Consider the following 24,336-nt stretch of genomic DNA (forward strand, 5'->3'; position numbering starts at 1 on the left):
AAAAGTAAATATGCATAATTGTAAAATTGAAATGGATAAATGTTTAATTATCTTTAAAATTAACATCGCCATTACTTGTTCAGCAATAATTATACACCTTTTACATGTAGCAATTAAAAAATGTTTTAATGTTTATTTATTTTTGAGAGGGAGAGAGACAGAGACAGAGACAGAGTGTGAGCAGGGGAGGGGCAGAGAGAGAGCGGGACACAGAATCCGAAGCAGGCTCCAGGCTCTGAGCTGTCAGCACAGAGTCCCATGTGGGACTGGAACTCACAGAGGGCGAGATCATGACTTGAGCCCAAGTCGGTGGCTTAACCGACTGAGCCACCGAGGCGCCCCTTTTTGTAGCAATTTGATGTTAGATTTCTTATTTCACAGTAATCTCTGATCATCTACAGATGTCAGAAATGATAGCTAATTGTAAATTATTTCAAGTGCAAAAAAACGTTTAAATGTTTGCAGCAAAAAGAAAAATTGTTTTTAATATGGGCCTGCATATAACTTAACGCTTGATGTGGTGTAACGCTGGACCTCCAAAAGTAGATTTTAAAAAGGACTCAAGTAAATGGAAGGAGCTGAAATGAGGCATAAAGAAAGGACATGGCAAGAGAGAGAGTTGGGGGGTTGGGCGCGGTGGAAGGAGGTGCCTGCAGAGTGGCTGCTGTGTACGTGGCGCTGTTCCAAGCGCTGAGAATCCAAAAGTAAAAGTCACAGCTCTCCAAAGAGGTCATAGCCTGTCTGGTAAGCAATCAGGTAAGTTCAATGAAAGCGTTAAGTATTATTAAGGAGGTGTGAGCACTGGGGGGTCAAAAACGTGTGGCGAGTACTTCCGCTGGGATGGCAACTAGGAAGGCTTCCCTGAGGAGGTGACACTTGATCTGAGGAGAGGCAGAGAAGAGAAAACTGGTGCGGGGAAAGAAGAAACATCAACAAAGAGACCAGGCAAGGAGATAAAGGGAAAAGAGGAAAGGCTCGATGCTATCGACGCTCCCGAATCCGGCGTCGACTGCTAAGGTCTGCGCGCGGTCACCGCCTCCTCATTTCCATCCAGTCCCCTCCCCTCCCCGCGCCTCTGCCGCCCGCCCGGCCTGTGCGAGCTCCGAGGCTTCGGTCTCGCAGCGGACGCCATGTACCGGCTCCTGTCAGCCGTGACGGCCCGGGCCGCGACCCCCGGAGGCTGGGCCTGGGGCCGCGGGCGGCGCGCGGCCCACCACCGCGCTGGCCTGCCGCCCCTCGGCCCCGGCTGGGTCGGGGGGCTGGGGCTGGGGCTGGGGCTAGCGCTCGGGGTGAAGCTGGCGGGCGGGCTGAGGGGCGCCGCCCCCACGCAGTCTCCAGGGGCCCCCGACCCCGAGGTGTCGCCCCAGGCGGAGCCGCTGCCGCCGCAGGAGCAGCCCTTCGCTCCGTGGTCTGCACAGACCCCGATGCTGCCCCCTACCCGGCGCTTCGCCAGAGCCATCGACAGCAGCCGCGACCTGCTGCACCGGATCAAGGTGCGGAGACGGGGGCGTAGGCTGCCGAGAACCCGGCGCCCCGCCACCGGCGTCACCCCGGAATGGGGCGTCTTGGTGGTCATCTCCCGGGCCCGAGCGGACCCCTCCCCAGGCGGTGGGATGCCTGCGGTCGGCTTCCGAGAAGGACTTCCCGTTCCCCGGCCGCCCGGCCACGGTTAGACGTTCTTGGGGGTTGCCCAAGTGGGGGCGGAGGTCACCTCGCCCGCCTCGGGGACCGCCCCTTCGCCCTCAGTGCAGACCAGGCACGCCCCTCACCGTTAGCGCCGGGCTTGGCCGAGCCGGGGTGGGCGGGGCCCGGGCGGAGGGGCGGGGCCCGGGCGGGGCCTCGGGAAGGCCCTAGAGGTGGGCGCTGGCTGGCGTGCGAGGTGTTTCCGCCTGTCTTTGAACTGTCTGTTCTTTCCCCTTCGCTCTTAGGATGAGGTGGGCGCCCCTGGCATAGTGGTTGGAGTCTCTGTAGATGGAAAAGAAGTCTGGTCAGAAGGTGGGCTCAGAAAAGTGTTATTTAGTGGTTTGTTTTGTGCCAGTTGGCGAATGAAGTTTTGATGTTTTACCGCGTGGAGTGAATCCCATGAAATGTTCAGTTTTCCTAAGACCATACGTGTTGTAGAGAAAACAGTTCTAACGGAATAAAGAATGGGGCCTTCTGTAAACAGCAAAGTTTAAACGTGATTCTTGAAGTCATAAAGACGGCTTGTGTCTAAGGACTAGATTTACCGTCCTGAAAGTTGTATATAGAACAATCTGTTACCTCCTGCATATTTGTAGATAACACTTAATGCTAGTTAAATTTTAGTTAACAGTTTATCGAGCCCCCTGTTCTGTAAAATGCACTAAGAACTAGGGGTATGCATAATTCTCTTAGTGGGTTTTACAATCTACTTTATTACTTTTGTTTTTCCAAACAAAAACTAGAGACTTTGGGAGAGAGATTTCTAATCATTTTATGATACTTTTATCAAAGCATATTTTATAATTTGATTTACTTACCCATTGCACACGAATTGGTCCAACTGGTCATTCCAGGTTTTTAAGAACCCTACTTTTAGGAAATGTGTCAGATATCATTTAAAGGAATGAGTACTTGTGGGGCGACTGGGTGGCTCAGTCAATTAATTCCTATTTTGGCTCAGGTCGTGATTTCCGGATTGATGGGCTCCGTGCTGGCAGTGCAGAGGGATTCCCTCTCTTTCTCTCTCTTCTCTCTCTCTCCTCTCTCTCTCCTCTCTCTCTCCTCTCTCTCTCCTCTCTCTCTCCTCTCTCTCTCCTCTCTCTAACATTTTTTTAAAAATAAAGGGCTGAGTGCTTTTTTAATGTTTATTTATTTTTGAGAGAGTGAGTTGGGAGGGGCAGAGAAAGACAGAGAAAGAGAGAGAATCCCAAACAGGCTTCATGCTGTCACTGCAGAGCCCAATGCTGGGGCTTGAATTCAGGAACTGTGAGATCATGACCTGAGCCAAAATCAAAAGTCCGACACAATCCACTGAGCCATCAAAAATTATGTAAATGTCAGCTTTATGGGTGAGGGCTTTATTTTTATGTAAATATTTTTCAGCATAATCTCCATTTACAATTTTAAAACAATCATTGTATCCTTTTTGTTCTTTTCAGATTTCAGTTCTTATCGCTTAGATTTTCACACTTTCAGCCTCCAGAAGATAAAAACAAACTTAAAAATTTCTCTAGGACTTTTTTCTTCTGGTTTGCAGCTGAGGTAAACTGATGGTTACCTACATTGGGTTTGCAGGACACCTTTTCATGTTTACTTTTTTTTTTAAGTTTATTTATTTATTTTGAGAGAGACTGAGTGCAAGCAGGGGAGGGGCAGAGAGAGAGGGAGAATCTCAAGCAGGCTCTGGGCTGCTGGTGCAGGGAAAGTCAGGAAACTGTGAGATCATGACCTGAGCCAAAATCAAGAGTTGGTTGCTTAACCCACTGAGCCACCCAGGTGCCCCTCACGTTTACTTTTCCTGCGTGGCTATTTTAAGGAATTTAGTGGAAACTCAAGAATCAAAAATAAATATAATCAGAGAACAAAGATGTTTTCTTTAAAGAATATAGAATAACTTATGTGAAATGTGGAATAACTGAATTGTTGAGATAAACTAAGAATAATTAGGATCTGAAGCAGATAGAAAATTGCTATCGTGCACAGTGTGTAATTTTGGCTCAGTTAGAAGATTCTTAGCCTTACTGTTGGCAGTGTTACTGAGGTTCTCTTCCCTTAAGTGTTGACTTTTTTATGAAAGTGTAATATCAGGGTGCCTGGGTGGCTCAGTCGGTTGAGCCTCCTACTTCGGCTCAGGTCATGATCTTGAGGTTCATGAATTCAAGCCCTGAGTCGGGCTCTGTGCTGACAGCTCGGAGCCTGGAGTCTGCTTCAGATTCTGTGTTTCCCTCTCTCTGTTCCTCCCCGACTCGCAGTGTCTCTCTCTCTCAAAAAATAAATAAACGTTAAAAAAAAAAATTTTTTTAATGGAATATCTTTTCCTTTAGATAAATACATGGGATGTTTTAAGATAGTATTGCGTCAGTTTCTGAAGATTCTTTTGACCATGAAGCCTGTTAATAGTGACTTTTTGCTTTTCTTTTTCTAAAGGTTTAGGTTATGCTGATGTTGAGAACCGAGTACCCTGCAAGCCAGAGACTGTTATGAGAATTGCCAGTATCAGCAAAAGCCTCACCATGGTTGCTCTTGCCAAATTGTGGGAAGCTGGGAAACTGGATCTTGATATTCCAGTACAACATTATGTTCCTGAATTCCCAGAAAAAGAATACGAAGGTGAAAAGGTGATGAAACTCATAGTTCATTTTACTGACGGCATGTTAAATGATTTAAAAGGTTTCACAAGATTCTTCAGTTTGTTTTTAATGATTGTTAATGGATTAAAGTTTTTTTTTAATGCAGATGATAAGTGATTGTGTATTTTTCTGAAACTTAAGGCTGAAGATGTGAACATGACATGTTTTTCCAGCAGCAGTTTAAAATGGAAAACAGTACTGAGGCATTATTCTAAGGCTACTAACTTTTTATTATGCAGTTTAATATTATAATTGAATTTCCATGTTTTTACAATTAGGTTTCTGTCACAACAAGATTGTTGATCTCCCATTTAAGTGGAATTCGTCATTATGAAAAGGACATGAAAAAGGTGAAAGAAGAGAAAGCTTACAAAGCCTCGAAGATGATGAAAGGGACGATGGAATCTGACCAAGAAAAAGAGTTCAAAGAAAAAGGAGGCAAAAGTAACGAAAAGAGTGACTTTGCTAAAGCTAAGATAGAGCAAGATAATGATGCCAAAGGCCGGAATTTAAAACCTGGCAAGAAAAAGAATGATTTTGAACAAGGCGAATTATATTTGAAAGAAAAGTTTGAAAATTCAATCGAATCACTAAGATTATTTAAAAATGACCCTTTGTTCTTTAAACCTGGTGAGTGTTAATTCCCTCTCTTAACAAAGTCATCATTATTGAAGTATTAATTTTCAGAAAATCTAAGATGATCTCACCCCGAGAGCACTGGATGTGGTTGATGATTGCGGCATGGGTTTCGCTGTTAGACAAGTGTGTGCCTTTTAGTCTGTAGTTCTTGACACAGCCTACCCTCCAGGTAGCGAGTTGTTTAGATTTAGCCTTATCAGTCATTTAGTGGATTTTCTGTATCAAGAGATTTTTGAAAAATTAGGGAGAAATGTTACAATGTTCTCCAAATAAACTCTGGACCAAAGAGGGCATGATAAAATATTGCCAATATGTCAGTATTTAGTGTCTAATTTAGTGTTTAAATTGCTCCACTTATTTTCTGCTTTCACTCCTTAAAGAAAATAGTTTTCAGCAACTTAATTTTATTTCCCAAAAAGCTGACTACAAAAAATTTTTGTGAACATGTTTTTTGGTATGATGCCTACCAAAACCACTTAATATCTTTGAATTTACCATAAGCGTATGTACTTCTATTCCATTTCTATTTTAAAAGTTGTTTTCTACCATGAAGACATATTATATAGGTATAATTAATAAGGACAAAGGAATAGAATTCTGGATTTTGTCTTAAAAAATCAGGTTACAATTATTAGCACAGATCATACAATCTGTGTTTCCAGAATCCCAAATGACATAAAGGTATGTATTTGAAATGTATCTGTATTTGAATATATATTTGTATTTTAATGTATATTTGAAACAAAGTCTTTCTACCTACATATGCTTTATTAAAATAAGAAAGTACACAACTAATTCATGCCTTAAACAATGAGTATTAGATATACTAAGAACAAGACCGTTAACTCAAGAAACCAAATTTGCTTTTCTTCCCCTTTCTGTTTTGTTACCAGTTTGAAGGATTTGAATTTAATTTTGAGGAAGGATAAGTTTGCTTATTCATTATCGCAGAAGGAGTAGATTCATGTGAAATGTTAAGTATTCTGATCTTCATTGAATCATGGAGTAAGCAGGGCCATTGCAAAGTTGACAAAATTTATTAACATATCACCCATTATCTTTTTCTAAATGCTGAAGTAAAATATTCCAGTTGTAAAGGTATGCCAGTTTTCAGTGGGAAACGTTTTATGATTGTAAATAATAATGAAGCATTTTCTTTTCTTCCCTCCCCCTTGCAATGATGTCTCAAGGTAGTCAGTTTTTGTATTCAACTTTTGGCTATACCCTACTGGCAGCCATAGTAGAAAGAGCTTCAGGATATAAATATTTGGACTATATGCAGAAAATATTCCATGACTTGGATATGCTGACAACTGTGCAGGAAGAAAATGAGCCAGTGATTTACAATAGAGCAAGGTAAATGATACCGTCTGGTGCGTCTAGCTGTATCACATCTTAACGTTGTGTTGTTCATTAAAAGTCAGACTTTCCTTGTCTCCGTTCCAAAATCACATGTGCCACATTTTAGAGCTTTTCCGCATGTCTGTTTTTCCATCTATAAAGTAAGAGAAATTGAATGTATTTGCAAAGTACCCCAAGTTCCTCAGATGAAAGACAGCAATAATAATTTCAACTCATTATTAATTGAACCACAATTGCACCTATCATGGGCATCTATAATATGCTCTTCCATCATCTCTTTTCTTATGTTGTAGCTAATACTTTACCTTTTATTATTTTTTAATGGTTTTTCAATTTTGAAATGATTTAATACTTAATAGAAAAGTTACAAGATGAAGTACAAAGAATTCCCATATACCTTTCACCTGGATTCCCCAAATGTTGTCTTTTTACCACATTTGCTTTATTCATTCTTTTTTTCTCAACCATTTGGAAATAAGTTGCAGACATGGTGCCCCTTTACCCGTAAATACTTAAATATATATTTTCTAAAAATAAGGACATTCAGGAAATGAATATCAACACAATACTTCTATCAGATCTACCGACCTTATTCAAATTTTGCCAGTTCTTCCAGTAATGTCCTTTATAGCAAAAGAAAAGGAAAAAATACTATTTTCTGGTTCAGGATCTAGTCTAGGTTCATACATTACATTTAGTTGTCATGTCTCTCAGAAGTCACATGAGGTCAGTCCATCCCATTGTTGGTGATAGTGACTTAATTGCTTTTTGAGGTGGCACTGATAGGTTTGTCCCCTGTAGAAGTTTGAGTCATTTAATTGAAATGTATCAAACTAAAATTTTATCATAATTTTTACTAGTGATTTGTAAAAGGGTTATTGGGAGAGAATTTTTGAGACTAATGACTATGATGAGTTGTATGGTTGTGTTTTCTTTTGCATTTCACTCATTACTATTTGGTTTGTTAGAAAGGTAACACGTTTAACAAAGCAACTGTTACTTTTATTTTGTATATTTTTCTTAGTTCATGCTTTGCAAATGGCTTAATGGTACTTTCATAGTGGGATTATTTTAGCTTTATCTTCTTATCCCTTTATTGGTTTTGTTCAGTCTTCTGTTATAGTTAAATTGCCATTTTAAAATTACCAGTTTATTGAAAAGGATTAAATGTACATTGCAAATCAGCCTAAGAGAGGTTTTTTTGGATCTAAAAGAAATTAGGTTAGCAGCAAACAATGAATTTTAATTTTAAAATGGCCTATGGTTCTCAACCTCTTCAAACAATTAGTGTATTATTTTTAGATCCCACATTACATTCTCCTGGAAAGCATAAGAAAATGCCAGAGTTTGTCAATTGAATCTAAAATGATTCTCTAGTAAAGATGGCATAGATGCATGACCTTATTTTGTTTTAGATCTAGGCATTTGATAATGCTTATACTTATATGTAAGGGGGAGAGAACATTAGGTGTAATCACTCAGCTTCTTTTCTAAACTGAAAATGAAGACTCTATGAAGGTACAGACTGCAGGGCAGTTATTTGCTGTTCGTGACTTGCACGAAAATCAAAATATGGCATATGATGCTGAGTTAATTTCAGCTTATCTCCCATTCTTAAAAAAAGAAAGAAAAGAAAAGGCCATGGGTTTCCATTTCTTTTGTTAAAGGCTCCTGTCAGCTCTGATTTGTTAGATTTTGATAGTACCCAGTGGAACTAAAGGGGTAGTTGATTCATTTTAGTTCTATTAAATGGGCTGCTGAAAAAGGGCACTAGAAGAAGGGAATATTGTTACCTGTGAAAATGGTCTGTCTGTTTGCTTTGCCTTTGTTTTACTTACTACAGTATCTATTTGGGCCTCTAAAACTCAACTCTGATTATTTTTTTGGTAATAATTATTTTAAAAGAGCTTAAAAGCACTAGCTTTTTAAGTGAATTCAGGGAGTATAAGGAAATTTCAGAGATACGGTTTTTTAAAGACAAAAAAATCTTAAAGTAAAACTTGGTAAATGCGTATGTTTCTATTTGTTTATGTTAAACAAGTTCACTGCTTTGTTAGTCTCCTGACTTCTTGATCATAATCATAAATTTAAGCATATTTATATTATCATAACAGGCTTGTTAGAGTTATTATAACCCAAGAGTAAATACGTATCATCTTTATCACTTCTCTGTGTGTATATCTGTGTGTTTAAAATAATACCTCCCAGTGTCTGTCACCTGTTTAGGGTATTTCCCTGGAATCCCATCCCAAAATACTACTTATATTTCTTTGGCCACAATTTTAGCAACAGGCCACACTTAGCTGTAAGAGATGCAGAGAAATTAGTTTTTAGCTGGATACATTGATGTCTTGAATAAAACTGGGATTTTCTTAAATGGAAGATGAGGAACATTGACTTAGTATACACAAATAGATATATTAATTCTGTATAACAAGTATATTCTGTATAGGCAAGTAAACTAAATAACCCTTTAAGCAAATACCCATGGGGGGAGTGGACTGAATATTCTTATACTGAAATACACTCAGTTTATTGATAGGGGAATCCCTAGTCAGTACATTAGCTTATTTTCATTTTATTTTTTTAAAGAATATGAAAAAAATTTTTTTAATGTTTATTTATTTTTGAGGGAGAGAGAGAGACAAACAGAATCTGAAACAGGCTTCGGGCTCTGAGCTGTCAGCACAGAGCCCTACATGGGGCTTGAATTCACAGACTGCGAGATCATGACCTGAGCCAAAATTAGATGCTTAACCCACTGAGCCACCCAGGTGCTCCGCCCTTTTTTTTTTTTTTTAAGATGTTTATTTTTAGACTCTGTTCATATTTTCTGAGTTTGGCATAATAGTTGGCAACAAAAATCTCTTTTATAATGGATGGGACCGAAAGCTAATACAATGGATGCTTTCCAAAGTGTTTGCTATAGTTTGACAGTGTAGATATGGTCTGTACCTCCAGTTATTATCTTTATGATTATTACTTATTAGCTTTGTTTGCTACAGTATCTTCCATAATTAAGCATTGTTACTTAGGTAGCTCTTTTCTGTGCCATTAGCTGATAGGCTCTCAAGTAATAGGTTCAATCCAAATGTTAATGCTAAATGTCAAAGTGTGGGATTGGTTTTTATAATATGCATTTTAAATTCTGTGGGTTTTTAAACTTCTCATAACAATATAACATGAACTGGTGCATATTGATTTCTAAAGGGATTTAAGAAGCATTGTAAAAATAAAAATATTTTCAATTTCTAAGTTGATATAGATTTCTATAGTTATATAATGCTGTTGTGCAGAATCTAGAGATTCTTAAATAAGTAGGAAGAGGCTGTTTGTCATCTGGCATTATTCCATCAGTTACTCAGTTACAAAGATGTCTCAGTAACTTACTCAAGAACTTGTGTCTATATTCCATTCTTTTTAGAGCAGAAATTCCTTAAGAATTTGAAATGGTAAACATATCTTTTAGCTGAACAAAATTATTTTCACGAAAAGTCATTAACTTGTTCTCTGTGAAAAGGAATCAAGAGATTAAAGCCTAGAATTTGTTTATTTAAAATTTGGAATTCTTGATTGGAGTCTGAAATTGTCCATATTTTTATATTTTAAAAGAGGAATGCCTGAGGAGTACTAATTTCCAGCTTTGATATAAGCAGTTTGGAATGCTTTACTGTTAAAAGAAAGTTACTCACAGCTGATTATCAGCCAAAATATACTGGTAGTTCTCCCCTAGTTTACAAATTTGTAGTTCACTGTAAAACATACATTACCCAATGAGAAAATGTATTTCTATTATGTGGTTTCATTTCGATTTCACTGGCTGGAATTAGAAGTGTTATCAGAGTTCAGGAAGAAAGTAAGGAGGCCCTAAAATATTGGAGAAGCCATAGGAATGAAGGAAGGGAAAAGGGTAAGTCACAAAGCAGAAGTTGAATCATAGAATTTAGCATCTTGATGGATGTGAGAGTTGAGGGCAAGAGAGTCAACCAGAGTTTTAATGGAGATGAGAAATATGAGAAGAAGTTTTGGAAGAGATTAATTTAATTTTGGACATGTTCATTATGAGAAATGAGAAGACCACACACATATCAAGTCATTGGTTCTCAAGAGAGCATATTAAGATTCTCTGTAGGCTTCCCCCCCCCCCCCCCCCCCCCCCCGCCACCTTCAAAGCAAATACCTTTGGCCACCCCTGCTTCTCCCAGTGTTATGCCTCAGACTTTTAGGGGACATATAAGATTCTTGAAGGAAGGCAGAAAGGAGTGATTTTTCAAATTATGTATGCCCACATATCCTCCAAAGTTATGGATTTTGAGGGAAGGGTACAATTTTGAGAGAGGGGAGGCCCACAGGTGATTCTGATAAACAACTTCCCTGCCTTTCCCCAAAACCAGATTTGAGAATTATTAATGCTAGTAGAAAATCTGATTGTAATTTGGAACAGGGGCTGTGGAACTGATGGAGATTTATAGTTACCTCTGTAGAAGAGAAGACTTGGGAAAGCGGGGCCACAGTGATTGAAGGAGATGTAGGGAATCGGGATTGAGATCTAGAAGCGGAGAGCAGACTGGCCCGAGGGGGAGTCTGGAGGAAAATCTGGTTAACATTGCTGCGGGGGCAAATAGGATACAGCCTGGATGAGGGAATTAGGAGAGCCTTGAAAACCCACAAGAGAGCTGTTGAGTGACTAAAGACCAGAAGCCAGGTTTTAAGGAGTTGAATGACTAGAGAGGGTGAGTGCGTGGAAACAGAAGGTATGGGCTGCTCTGTGTGGTTGGGAAGTAAATGAGAAGAGAGAAAGGACTGACAACTGGAAGCTGTAACGAGGATAAAAAGATAAAAGGCTTTTCCCCCCCTTAGGATACAGAAAACCAGAGCATTTTGTGAACTAAAGTGAAGGAGTCAAGGCTCCTAGCGTGACATAGAAAGTTCTTTGTGACCTGTCCCCTGGCCCATGTCTTGTCTTCCAGCATCACCTTCTGCCACTTATCCCCTCAAACTCTCTGCCTCAGCCAAAAGAACGACTTTGCTCCCCAGCCTGGCCTCTATAATCGGCCATTTCAACAAGGCTCACTCTCACTAGTGCTCAGGAGTCCTCACATCCATCTTGCTAATCACCCCACAACCTGTTTCTCAGAGTGTGGTCCAGGATCCAACAATATTGGCATCACCTGAGAGCTTGTTAGACTTGCAGAATGTTACCCCCTCCCCAGACCCACTGAAGAATCTGCATTTTAACAAAATCCCCAGGTGATTCATATAGTGCTTTGAAATTTATCCAACAAGACTGTTAGCACCTTGAAAGCAGCCGGTGTATGGTTTAACCTGTCTCTCCAGTGCCTTCCAAGGTGTCTCCATTAAATATTTGGCCAACAAGTGATGTTTTCATGTATTGAAAACTTTTTTTTTAATGTTTATTTACTTTTTTTTGAGAGAGAGAGACAGAGACAGAGGCATGAGCAAGGGAGGGGCAAAGAGAGGGAGACATAGAATCCGAAGCAGGCTCCTGGCATTGAGCTGTCAGCACAGAGCCCGACACAGGGCTCGAAGTCATGAATGGTGAGATCATGACCTGAGCTGAAGTCAGACACTTAACCGACTGAGCCACTCTATATTGAACACGTTTAATGAGCACTCAGTGGATGGCAAATACTGTTCTACATAGGGGAATCATCAAGGAGCAAGATAGGTAAGGTTCCTGCTTTTATGGGAAAAAGACAAACAGGCTAAGAATTTCAGATACTGATAGGAAGAAAATAAAAGAGAACATGGGATAAAAAGTAACATGGAGAGAGGTAGGGGATCCATTTAAAATACATTGGTTTTTTTGGGGCACCTGGGTGGCTTGGTCGGTTAAGCGTCCGACTTCGGCTCAGGTCATGATCTCACGGCCCCTGAGTTCGAGCCCCGCGTCGGGCTCTGTGCTGACCACTCAGAGCCTGGAGCCTGTTTCAGATTCTGTGTCTCCCTCTCTCTCTGCCCCTCCCCTGTTCATGCTCTGTCTCTCTCTGTCTCAAAAATAAATAAACGTTGAAGAAAAAAGTTTTTTTTAAATAAAAAAATAAAATACATTGGTTTTAGACATGACTGATAAGGAAGGCTAAATTGCCTTGTTGCAAATACAGAAATAAGTCTGGCACAAAAGAAGCAACAGAAGATGTTCTAAGTGATGAGATCAAAGAAGGAGGGACAAAATCATATTGGATGGTGAGTCTCAATGCCATTAGACCTCTGCCCCTTAATTTCACAAATATTTTATAATACTTCTTTTAATATCTTGAAATGAAAGTTGTAGATCATATTACCTATACTCACTACTCTAAAATAAAAGAAGAGAGGCACTTGGGTGGCTCAGTCAGTTGAGCATCCGACTTCAGCTCAGGTCATGATCTCAAGATTTGTGAGCTTGAGCCCCATGCCAGGCTCTGTGCTGACAGCTCAGAGCCTGGAGCCTGCTTCAGATTCTGTGTCTCCCTCTCCCTCTGTCCCTCCTCTGCTCGCACTCAGTCACCCTCTCTCCCAAAATAAATAAACATTAAATAAAGAAAAAATAAAAGAAATGTAATTTATAATACATAGTAGATATTTCAATATGTTTGTTTATTCAGAACATTAGAAGACATGATGAAGTCAGATGCAAGTTAATACATAAAAACATCGTAAATGTAACAACTGTAAATGCAGACCACCACAGGTATATTGTATTGGTGCTTCAACTCATGCCTCTGTTGGCCGCCTCTGGCTAAAGGTTTGAGCAAAATAAAGTGCAGTCTTTCTTCAGTTTTCACAATAGTTACTTTCAAGAAAAAGGCATCGTAGAATAAATACATGCAAAAAGTACTTTGTGTTTATGTACCAAATGGAGAGGTTTGAGGCTCAGCCCACTATAAATAGATTTTTTTTAATTTTTTTTATGTTTGTTTATTTTTGAGACAGAGAGAGACAGAGCATGAACAGGGGAGGGTCAGAGAGAGAGGGAGACACAGAATCCGAAATGGGCACCAGGCTCTGAGCTGTCAGCACAGAGCCCGACGCGGGGCTCGAACTCACAGACCGCGAGATCATGACCTGGGCTGAAGTCGGACGCTCAACCGACTGAGCCACCTAGGCACCCCTAAATAGATTTTTTACTTCCATGAGTGTCTGGTGGGATAGTGGAAGGTCTTACACGGTATGGGAGAATACCACTTTGTGGGACTTTTCCATACATCATAAGACGTTTAGGACGCTTGAGCCTTTATCCACTAAATGTCAGAGCCCTCTAATAATTGTGCCACCTAAACAAATGCCTCCAAAAATTTCCCTTAAGGACTTAGTACTGCCTCTGTTAAGGACCATCAATTGTGTTATAGTCCATCATAAGAAACTTGGGTTTTGTCCTCAAAGTGGTAACCATTGGAAGGTTTCAAGTGGATGGAAGAAGGGGGAGACGCAGTCTCAGGCTTCTGCATGGAGAATAGACTGCAAGGAGATAAAATGATCTCGGAAGTAGAACTGGTGGAACGAGGGTGTAGAGGCAAAAAGGCAGAGATGCAGGTAGTAGAATTAGTCTTAAAAATAATAAGACATTTTCATAAGTAACTGGAAAGGAGACAGTAACGCATGATAATGTAAATGCACTTTAAGATAAAGATGGCAGTTTGAGGCCATCTAAAGCACCTAGAGTAGGCTGGAATTTTCTCAGTAAAACAAAGGATATAGTTGTCTGCTCACTGGCCAGGGGTGGATGACCAAGGGTGGAAGAGATTGGAAGTAGCTCTTGTGAAGAACATACCAGATAATAACCAGGAAAAGAAGGAGATTTGGTAACAGCAGTGACAACCCTTAGCAAGAGTATGACTTGAGACCAGTCAGCTTTGCTGTGTATCTGCAGCCTTCCTTGGCAGATAAGGATCCAAAGAAAGGGGTGCCTAAATTTATTCAGGATTGGCGGATTGGTGAGTGAGGAACCCAAAGGTGCTGCTAGTAAGACCACAGCTGAAACAGTAGTTCAGGCTAAAACAGAAAGTCAGGTGAGATCAAGAGGAACTCCAAGACCTGGGGAGATGGGGAAGAGTACAGGGGGAATAGATGGGAGTCCAGGGGGAATAGTCACAATGAGGGCAGAGAGCAGGTTCAGTTGGAGAGTTTGGCAGGACTGGAAATCACAGTCCCAGGAAGAAATTCCCGAGTTCGAGACCTTGCTGATAAAGCAGCTGAAAGTAATGGTGAGCTTGAGTCTGACAGTGTTAGGAATAGCCAAGGTGGGAAGAAGATGAAGGTCATCACAGATGGACAGCACACTGCAAACCTGAGAGCACATTTTGTTATGCATCTTGAAAGAACGGATTCTCCTGAACCACGTTTCATTTTATGTCTAATTATTGTGTGATTTCATTCCATTTACCTAATAGGGATGGTGCAGTGTCCTCCTATTAGGGTAGAAAGCTCATGAGGTCAGGCGCTTGGTCTCTTTTGTTTAACATTTCATTCCAGCATCTAAGCAGCGCCACATGCATAGTAAGTGCTCCACCAGTAATTGTTGAGTGTGTGAGTAAATGAAAGCTAACGTTTATTAGGTAGCTACCAGAAATGTGTAAAGGGATTCATGCACGCATTCCTAACTCTGCAAAGCAGGTATTTTTGTCACCACTTCACAGATTAGGATGCTGAAGCAGAGAGGCAACAGACAGCCTGGGTTTGAATCCAACTCTGCCACTTACAAGCTTTGTGACCTGGGACCAGTAAATTTATACCGTCTGTGCCTCAGTTTTCTATCTGTAAAATAGGAATTATAGTGGTACCTACCTCCAACTGTCATTAGTTCATACTTACATAGTTCTTAGAACAATGCCTGGCACAAAATAAGAGCTGTGTAAGTGTTAGTCAAATAAAATAAGCATATTTCACTAGCTAGGAAGGGTGAGTTGGGATTCAAACAGGTTTGCAAACTCCACTTTCACTACACCAAGAAAGTACTATGTGACATCGCTACACATAGTATTCCCATGGCATTTTTAACCAGGAGATGTAGTATCCTTACAAATATTAATTTTATTCTTAAATATCCTGATGTATACACTTGTAGTTATAAAAGTTACATGTGGCACATGATTCATTGACCCCAAGGACTGGGAATATCTACCAAACAAGAAGTGTTTTTGCATATGCACAGGGTAAATGTATCATGTATAACAACCAGTACATTTTTACCAGTGTTAAAAGTATAATACACTCAGAATGGGCAAGCCATGCCAATAGGGGGGAAAAAGACACACATTCTATGCTTTAATTACTCAATTATTTATGTTTTTATCAGAATCTGAATCATACTGAAAATCAATGATTTCTGAGAATGATCGCTCCATGAAAACACATTCTGTCTCATGTACATATTTTCCTATTCATTTTCATATGTAAAGTCAGTAGTAGACTATTAAATTTTTAATGACCATTCTTATTTCATTTTAGATTTTACGTTTACAATAAAAAGAGACGTCTTGTCAACACACCTTACGTGGATAACTCCTATAAATGGGCTGGTGGTGGATTTCTGTCTACAGTGGGTGACCTTCTGAAATTTGGGAATGCAATGCTGTATGGTTACCAAGTCGGGCTGTTTAAGAACTCACATGAAAATCTTTTACCTGGATATCTCAAACCAGAAACGATGGTTATGATTTGGACACCAGTCCCTAACACAGAGATGTCTTGGGATAAAGAGGGTAAATACGCGATGGCATGGGGTGTCGTGGAAAAGAAGCAAACATATGGTTCTTGTAGGAAGCAACGGCATTATGCCTCACATACTGGAGGTGCGGTGGGTGCCAGCAGTGTCCTGCTGGTCCTTCCTGAAGAACTGGATGCGGAAGCTATAAATAACAAGGTTCCCCCAAGAGGAATAGTTGTTTCTATCATATGTAACATGCAATCGGTTGGCCTCAACAGCACTGCTTTAAAGATTGCTCTGGAATTTGATAAGGACAGATCTGACATATCTTAACATCACAGGTACAAAATGAGCTGTTTTATTCTTGTTGTTGTCTTTGGAAACATGAATCCCAAAATACATGAGGTTTTTTAAAAATAGATTTGTAATAGAGTATAATTGAATGCAGAGAATTATGTACCTCTAATTGCTTACTTTTGTAATTGTCTTTTATTGTAGGATTAGTTCTTTATACTCAGGGAAGTAACTATTATTTTTACTTTTTGAAAAAAACGTGTTAATTCTTGAATAAAATATTCTGATAAAAAATATATTTTTGAACGTGTAATATAAAGCAAATATTCTACAGGAAAGTTCAAATACTGTCATTTTAATATGACAGCAGAAACAAATTTATGAGAAACTGTATATTATCTATTGCAGTTTAAAAGAACAAAAAATTAACTCATGGTTTCTGAGGCTTAAGAATTCAGTAGCCGGGGCGCCTGGGTGGCGCAGTCGGTTAAGCGTCTGACTTCAGCCAGGTCACGATCTCTCGCTCCGTGAGTTCGAGCCCCGCGTCGGGCTCTGGGCTGATGGCTCAGAGCCTGGAGCCTGTTTCCGATTCTGTGTCTCCCTCTCTCTCTGCCCCTCCCCTGTTCATGCTCTGTCTCTCTCTGTCCCAAAAATAAATAAAAAAACGTTGAAAAAAAAAAATAAAAAATAAAATAAAAAAATAAAATAAAAAAAAAAAAAAGAATTCAGTAGCCTGGCTGGGTGAGTCTGGCACCAGTCTCTAATGAGGTTGCAGACAAGATGTAGTCATCTCAAGGCTTCTCCGGAGCTGGAGGAAATTGTTCTAAAATGGCTTACTCACTTGACTGGTGGTAAGAGGTCTCAGTTTCTCACCATGTGGGCCTCTCCGTAGGACTGCCTAAGTATCTTAGTCTCATGTTAATTGGCTTTTCCCAGAGCAAGTGATTCGAGGGACATTGAGAGAGAGGGACAGAGAAAGAGGGAGGGAAAGAGGAAGAGCCATAAGCCAGGCAGAAGTCAGTGTCTTTTATAGCCTAGCCTCAGAAATCATACCCCATCACAGATGCTATATTCTCTAGATTACACAGACCAGCCGTGATACAATCTTGGAGGGATTACACAAGGTATGAATATTAGGAAGTGGATGGAGATCATGGGGGGTCATCTACCACGGTCTGACCTCTGCTCTAAAAATCATAAGATTTTTAATGTTCTCAACCTAACAACCAACTGAGAAAAAGGCACTGATGTCTTCATACTTCTCTCATTTTGAAAAAGGCAATTCCTGTGAGCAATGAATCAGATCCTGCTTGATGCTGTGGTCCTATCCGTTCCAGCTCTAACTGTTCAGCAACTTCCTGTAAACCACCTTTGAGATTTTTGCAGCTCTTCATGAGGCACTTCACATCATATATGACAGGAAAAAATAATCAAAGGATCTCCAAGAAGTCAAGTTCTTCAGGCAAGTTAGAGTTGGTCAGGATTTTCATTAAATAGCCAAGGTCATAACCACTATGAAATGATAACCATTTGACCCCTTCACAGAGGACCACTCCTGATGTCATAAGAAGTTCTGCAAAGTACTGGGTCTCAATTCCTTCCTCCTCATGTTTTTTAAACTGGATGCCAGATGTTGTTAGTAGCTCTATAGAGTCCTGGGCATACATGTCCTTTGTCAAATTAAATTTAAAATTAAACTGCCAAGTTGAAGTTCCTGGAGGGTATTCTCCTTGCTCATTCACAAATGTCAGTCCTAGCTGAATTATCTTTAACAAGTCTACATTAATGTCCTTTCTACATACAAAATACGCTTACATCCTCCCAAGTTTTCCAGAAATTTCTTTCCATTATAGTATCCGCTCATAGCCCAGTATCTATCGTGTAAATCCGGTCTAGGTATGGGTAAGGTTCCTTGGGGGTAGTTCCTGAAGTATAGTTCCTCTGTATCTGAGATCTGTGAACTAAAGACAAGTTATTTGCTCCCCACATGTGGAACATGCAATGGCACAACATATGTACAGTTATTGCTATAGACCCTCCTCTTCAGAAAGTGGGGAAACGGAAGACATACATGAGTTCTAGCAATTCTGAAATCCAACCAGACACAGGTTGGCAGCTCCTTGATTAGTACTCAAGGCCTGGGGATAATTCTTTGTTCTTGGCTATATTCTCCAGGCCACTGGTTCTGCCCACTGAGTTATAATTTGTTCATGAAAGGTAGCATGTGTTGGTAGCTGAGTGGCTTTCTCAGCCTGCTTTCTGCTCATACAAGTTTGAGGCCCAAAGGCCTCTTTTGTGCTCTGTCCTTTCAGTCTAAGTAGTGTGCCTGCCAATGTAATTTGTTTCAACCTGGCAAGTTTCCTACAAATCTCACGGGGAGGTGGGGGGGGGGGGGCGCGGGTTCATGTTAGTAAACATTAGAAACACTTGTTTCTAATAAACCCTGTTGTTTATATAGCCCTCTGAGGCACCATCTTGGTTCTTCCAGCAGTGAAAGGATTTTATAGTCAGGACCTCAGCTTCATCTTTAGACTGTGTTTTCCAGGAAGTGCCCTAAATTTTATCTTTGCCTTGAAGCCATTTCTTAATTTTAGCTTCATTTGCCATCTGGAGAGTCTGGGAATTTTCCAAACCATCCATTATTGATTCTTTTTATCAAGTAGTCCTTCCTTTAGCTTATGTCTCTCGTGCCTTTAGTATAAGCAGCAGGAAGAAGGCAGGAGGCACATTGAACACGGGACATCTCAGCTGGATTCCCCTGTTTATTGGGCACATTTTCTACTTTCTGTGTTCCTTCAGGCCAAAAGTGTTTCTGCCACTGCAAAATTAGAATTCCTTTCCTCCGATTTCCAATAAGATTTTCCTCACTGTCCTTTAAGGCCACAGCTTCAGCCTCAAAGGCCATCATACTTCCGAAGGGTTTCTTCGAGGCTCCTGAGGTTTTCACTAACACCCTCTTCAAAGTCCATCCAACTTCCAGCCCCTGCTCTGTTCTAAATCCACTCCCACATTTTGGGTTTCTGTTATAGCCACACTCTATTTCCAGGTCACAAATCTGTAATGTGAAAAAACACATACTTCAGATACAATTCACAATTCATATACCTTAAAATTCACCCTTTTAAGGAGGTACAATTCATTGGTTTCTAGTGTATTCACAAGGGGTACACCCATTCAATTCCAGAACATCTTCACCCCAAAAAAGAAATACTCATTACCAATTGCTCCCCATTCCTTTCTCATCCGAGACCCTGGAAACCACCAACCTACTTTCTGTCTCTTTGGATTTGCCTATTATGGACATTTCACATCACTAGGATCATCCAATATGTGGCCTATTTTGTCTGCCTTCTTTCATTTTGTACAATGTGCATTAGTTATCTATTGCATTAACAAATTATCCCATCTCACAATTTCTGTGTTTCATAAATGTGGGTGCAGCTAAACTGAATGGTTGTAGCTCAGGGTCTGTCCTGTGGTTGCAGACACTATGTGAGCAAAACCTTCAGTCATCTGAAGGCTTGCCTGGGACCAGAGGATCTTATGTTAACGTGGCTTCCCCATGTGGCTATAAGCAAGAGGCCTCCATTACTTGCTACTGGCTTAAGGCAAGAGATCTCAGTTTCTCACCACATGGACCTAGCCATAGATCTGCTTGATTGTCCTATAGCATCCCCAAAGTTGAGTAATTGAAGAGAGGACGAGGTAAATGCCACAATGTCTGCTATAATCTAGCCTTGGAAGTCCTTTACCATCGCTTACGACAAATTCTTCTGATCACACAGACCAACCCTGATTCAGTGTGGGAGACTGGCTCCGCAGATGGTTTCTTAGAGCGTTGACATATTAGGAAATTTTATTGTAACAGCCATAGACGAATATATTGGGGATACACTCAATTCAGGAAAATTCAAAAAGATAGCAAAGTTTTCCTACACTCTAATAAAAGAGGGGTTTTCTATACTTCTGAGCCCTAAGCCTGTTTCTTCACTTTCCACTTTGATCTGTAAAGGTAAATACATGGATGTTTCTGAGTTGGTTGAAGTATAGAGAAAGCAGCTCTCTCTCTATAACTGATCTGTTTGATCTCCTTATTCCTTTCTGGCTTCTGATCTCTAAGTCTTGTATTCATATTTGTCAAAGTTTTCAATCCATGCTGCTTTTGATAAATGTGAAAAGGTCATGCCTTCCTTTAGTTTATTAAATTTAACGTTTAAATTTTAAAATATGTTGTGACTAAAAGCAATAAAATTATGGCAACTTATTTATTTTTAATGTTTATTTAATTTTGAGAGAGAGAGAAAGAGAGCACAAGTGGTTGAGGGTCAGAGAGACAGAGACAGAGACAGACAGAGACAGAATACACTGTCAGTGCAGAGAGCCCACTGTGGGACTCTGACTCACCAACCATCAGATGGTGACCCAACCCAAAATCAAGAGTCGGAAGCTTAACCAACGGAGCCACCCAGGCACCCCAAAATTATGGTAATTTAAGAAAATGGGGGTGCCTGGATGGCTCATTCAGTTGACTATCAGACTTTAGCTCAGGTCATGATCCCATGGTTGTTGAGTTCTAGGCCCACATCAGGCTCACTGCTGTCAGCGCAGAGTCTGCTTTGGATCCTCTGTCCCCCTCTCTCTGCCCCTCCCCTGCTTGCGTGCGCGTGCTCTCTCCCTCTCTCAAAAGTAAATAGACATTTAAAAAATAAAAATAAATCAATGTTTCTGATACTGAAAGTTACATACGCTTGCAACCTGATCATGCGATGTTATTGTATGCTTCAAACTTGTGTACAGACTGCAGAGTGAACTGCTCAGAGGCTCCAAAGTGCGGACATTTGAATTAGGGGAAAAGGATGAGGAAAGGACGTTATCTGGGCTTTGGGGAGAAGTGCCCTGTGACTGAACTATAGGTGCAGGAGGATCCACAAAGCGTGAAGAGCCTGCAAATTTAGTGAGTGTGTATTATGAACAAGGCACTTGCTTTAGATGTTTTTCATCTTCTTTAGGATTCTTAAAGCTCTGAGAAGAGCTGTGAACTTGCTCAGAAAATGAGGTGCTATGCAAATATCAGGGCTTTGCAGACCCTAGATTAAGAATTCCTGTTTTAGAAAAAGAAAAAGAAAAAGAAAGAATTCCTGTTTTAGATATTTTTGCCATGATAACTTCTTTTCTCAATATTGTTAGAAACAGTCTTGATAAATGTACATATCTCCCGGAGTGCTATCTCTGGTGTGGCGGATCCTTAATATTAGGGAAAAGAACTAAAGAGAACTTGACACAAGTTTCTTGTATTTGGGGTTGTTTTTTTTTTTTTTTTTTCCTGCAATTTACAAGTTGTCAAGGTGATCATTAGCTACAAATTGTTTTCCTTACCTTCCTGTATTAAACTGATCTTTTATTTTTATTAAACTTTTATTTTGTGAAGTCAGAAAAAAAAAGCAGAAAGCACACAAGAGTCATATGGCAATCCCAATACCCAGAATTTAAAATGTTAACATTTCATTAAATTTTCTTCATTAAAAAAAATAGTATCATAAGAGATAAAGCTGAAGACCCCTTCATGCCAAACCCAAAGTTCCAGCCCTTTTGCCCTACAGGCTACAGCTATTAGGAATTGGTATATACCCTTCCAGTTCCTTGTTTAATTCTTTCACAGCCATGTATGTATCCATATCTAATAACAGTATTAACTTGTACTATTTACATTTATATAAATAGCATCATTGTATACATGTTTTATACATTCCCTTTTTAAATTTAACATTGTTTGGTGATCTGGCCAGTTTATTTTAACTGCTGTAAAATACTACATTGCTTAACTATATCGCATAATGTTTTCTCATTGACAGATTTTTTTTTTTTAGTGGGCAGTGCTGTAAGGAACATCTTTTTCTTGGTTGGACCATATGAAATTGCTGTTTTTGTAGGTCAAAAATATTTGAATAGGGAGTTTTTTATGATTAACCATTAGCCATTTGGATTTCCTCTAATGTAAATTTCCCACTTACATTCTGTGCTATCTGGAATAAGATAAATGAATGAAGTATTTCAAGAATTTACTGTGGGGGTGCCGGAGTGGCTCAGTCGGTTAAGTGCCAACTCTTGATTTTGGCTCAGGTCATGATATCACAGTTTGTGGGATCAAGCCTGGCATCCAGCTGTATCTGATACCATGGAGCCTGCTTGGGATTCTCTCCCTCCCTCCCTCTCTGCCCCTCCCCTGTGCTTGCACACATGTGTGCACACCCTCTCTCTCAAAAATAAATAAATAAACTTTTTTAAAAATCTTAAAATAGTTAACTATACTCTAGTACGGTAATGAGGTAGGTAAATAATTTAGAGAAAAATAGAACTTGAAAGTACGTGATTTTTAATAGGATCCTTTTTAATTAAAAACATACCATTAACAAAGTGCTTATTATGTGTTAGGCATTGTGCTAAGCACTTTGTATATGTTACTTCGTTTGATCTTCAAAACAACTCTATTAAGTAGAAATTATTCTTATTTTGCCTAAGGTCACACAACCATTAGCCATTGGAACTCATTGCAAACCCAGGTATATCTGGCTGTAAAGCCTGTTCTAATCATTATCTTGCCTTCCCATAAAAAAAAAAAGTCTCTAAAAATTTACAGATCCAATAAAAGTCACACTTAGTGGCATGCAATTTTATAGATAGTAAAAATAGATAAGTAAAAACTATATTTTAGATATTTATAGTTTATAAAAAATAAATAGTAAGTTCTTAAGGTACATAAAATGAATAAAAATAAGTATATATTTGGATTTTAATTAGTAAATCTGGCTGCAAATAAAGAAAAGTACACAACTTTTACATTACTGCACAGATTAATATAAAGACAAGACAAAGGTGGCACAGTAGAGTCATGTTCTTACATTCCACCTCCTAAATACAGAGCATGACATAAAATGGGAAGTGGGAAAATGAGAAAGACATTCACGGACTGAAGAACACAAACACAAAACACTGAGCAGAGCTGGAGCTAATGTCTGGTGAACTCTGGGTCCAGAAGGCAGTGACAGCTTAAATTTCTGTTCATGTGGAATAATCAAAACTAAAACTGCTTCCATAAGGCAAGATTTGAAGGTAGGCTTTTAACTAAATCTGACAGGACTATTTTCCCTAATTCTCATTCTAAGGTGAGGTTTTGCTAAGCAAGAAAATAACAATAGACTTGGTATAGCAATGAGGGAACTGAGCTAGGATAGGTAGAAGAGATAAACTGAGAAAATTATTCCGGCCTTCCCTTAGAAACAAGATTCAAAGGCTATCTGAGCCTGGGTTTAACTTGATGTGATTATTTATGCCTATAGTTAAGAAAATGTAGCATTAAACTCCTAAGAGGTTATAAGGTAAGGTCATTATTCTATAAAAGGAATTGTTTTTCTCTATAAAATGCGGTTATAAATTCTAACCCTTCCAGACGAAGATTTAAGGTTTTTTTATATGTTTCTTTTTTTTAATGTTTATATATTTATTTTGAAGGAGAGAGAGAGAGCAAGCGTGCATGCATGCACACAGGCACCTAAGCAGAGGATGGGCAGAGAGGGAGGGAGGAGAGAATACCAAGCAGGGTCATGCTGTGAGCTCAGACCCCGACTTGGGTCTTTATCCCACAAACTGTGAGATCATGACCTGAGCCAAAACCAAGAGTCAGATCCTTAATTGACTAAGCCACCCAGGTGCCCAGATTTAAGTTTTTTTCCACTGAGAATTACAAAGACACATTTCCAGAATCTCAGTTTCCAATTCTGGGATAGAATTTTAAAGCTTTGTATTCTGTGATAGGCAGAATACGGATGCCCTAATCCCCAGAACCTGTGAATAAGTTACCTTATACAGCAAAAGGGACATTGCAGATGTTATTAAATCAAGGATCCTGGACAGGGAGATTGTCCTGGATTATCTGGGTGAGCCCAATGTAATCACAAATGTCGTTATAAGAGGAAGGTAGGAAGTAAAGGCCAGAGGAGATGTGATGACATAAGCAGAGGTAGGAAGATGTGGGGTCAGGGACCAAGGAATGCAGGCAGCCTCTGGAAGCTGGAACAGACA

The 24,336-nt window shown here is 39.8% G+C and overlaps 1 protein-coding gene and 1 pseudogene across 2 annotated transcripts; one reads left to right on the forward strand and one right to left on the reverse strand.

The window, feature by feature from the left end:
* The first annotated feature begins 1,060 nt into the window (after nt 1–1,060).
* LACTB (lactamase beta) lies at nt 1,061–16,582 on the forward strand. 2 transcript variants are annotated; one of them, XR_015252701.1, is made up of 6 exons: nt 1,061–1,493; nt 1,929–1,995; nt 4,111–4,301; nt 4,592–4,943; nt 6,147–6,308; nt 15,765–15,805. XR_015252701.1 is itself a non-coding variant. In XM_025918844.2 (6 exons), the coding sequence occupies exons 1-6, from the start codon at nt 1,131–1,133 to the stop codon at nt 16,294–16,296; spliced, it is 1,671 nt and encodes a 556-aa protein (XP_025774629.2). In that variant the 5' UTR covers nt 1,063–1,130; the 3' UTR covers nt 16,297–16,582. The 2 variants fall into 2 exon arrangements, 1 of the variants encoding a protein (XP_025774629.2); XM_025918844.2 differs by having other exon boundaries at nt 1,063–1,493; nt 6,143–6,308; nt 15,765–16,582.
* Nucleotides 16,583–17,163: 581 nt separating this feature from the next.
* Nucleotides 17,164–24,135, reverse strand: LOC112855556 (CCR4-NOT transcription complex subunit 7 pseudogene; annotated as a pseudogene).
* Nucleotides 24,136–24,336: the final 201 nt, after the last annotated feature.

The sequence above is a fragment of the Puma concolor genome, chromosome B3 (assembly GCF_028749965.1).
Source record: "Puma concolor isolate L17-30 chromosome B3, mPumCon1.1.hap2, whole genome shotgun sequence".
NCBI lineage: Eukaryota > Metazoa > Chordata > Mammalia > Carnivora > Felidae > Puma > Puma concolor.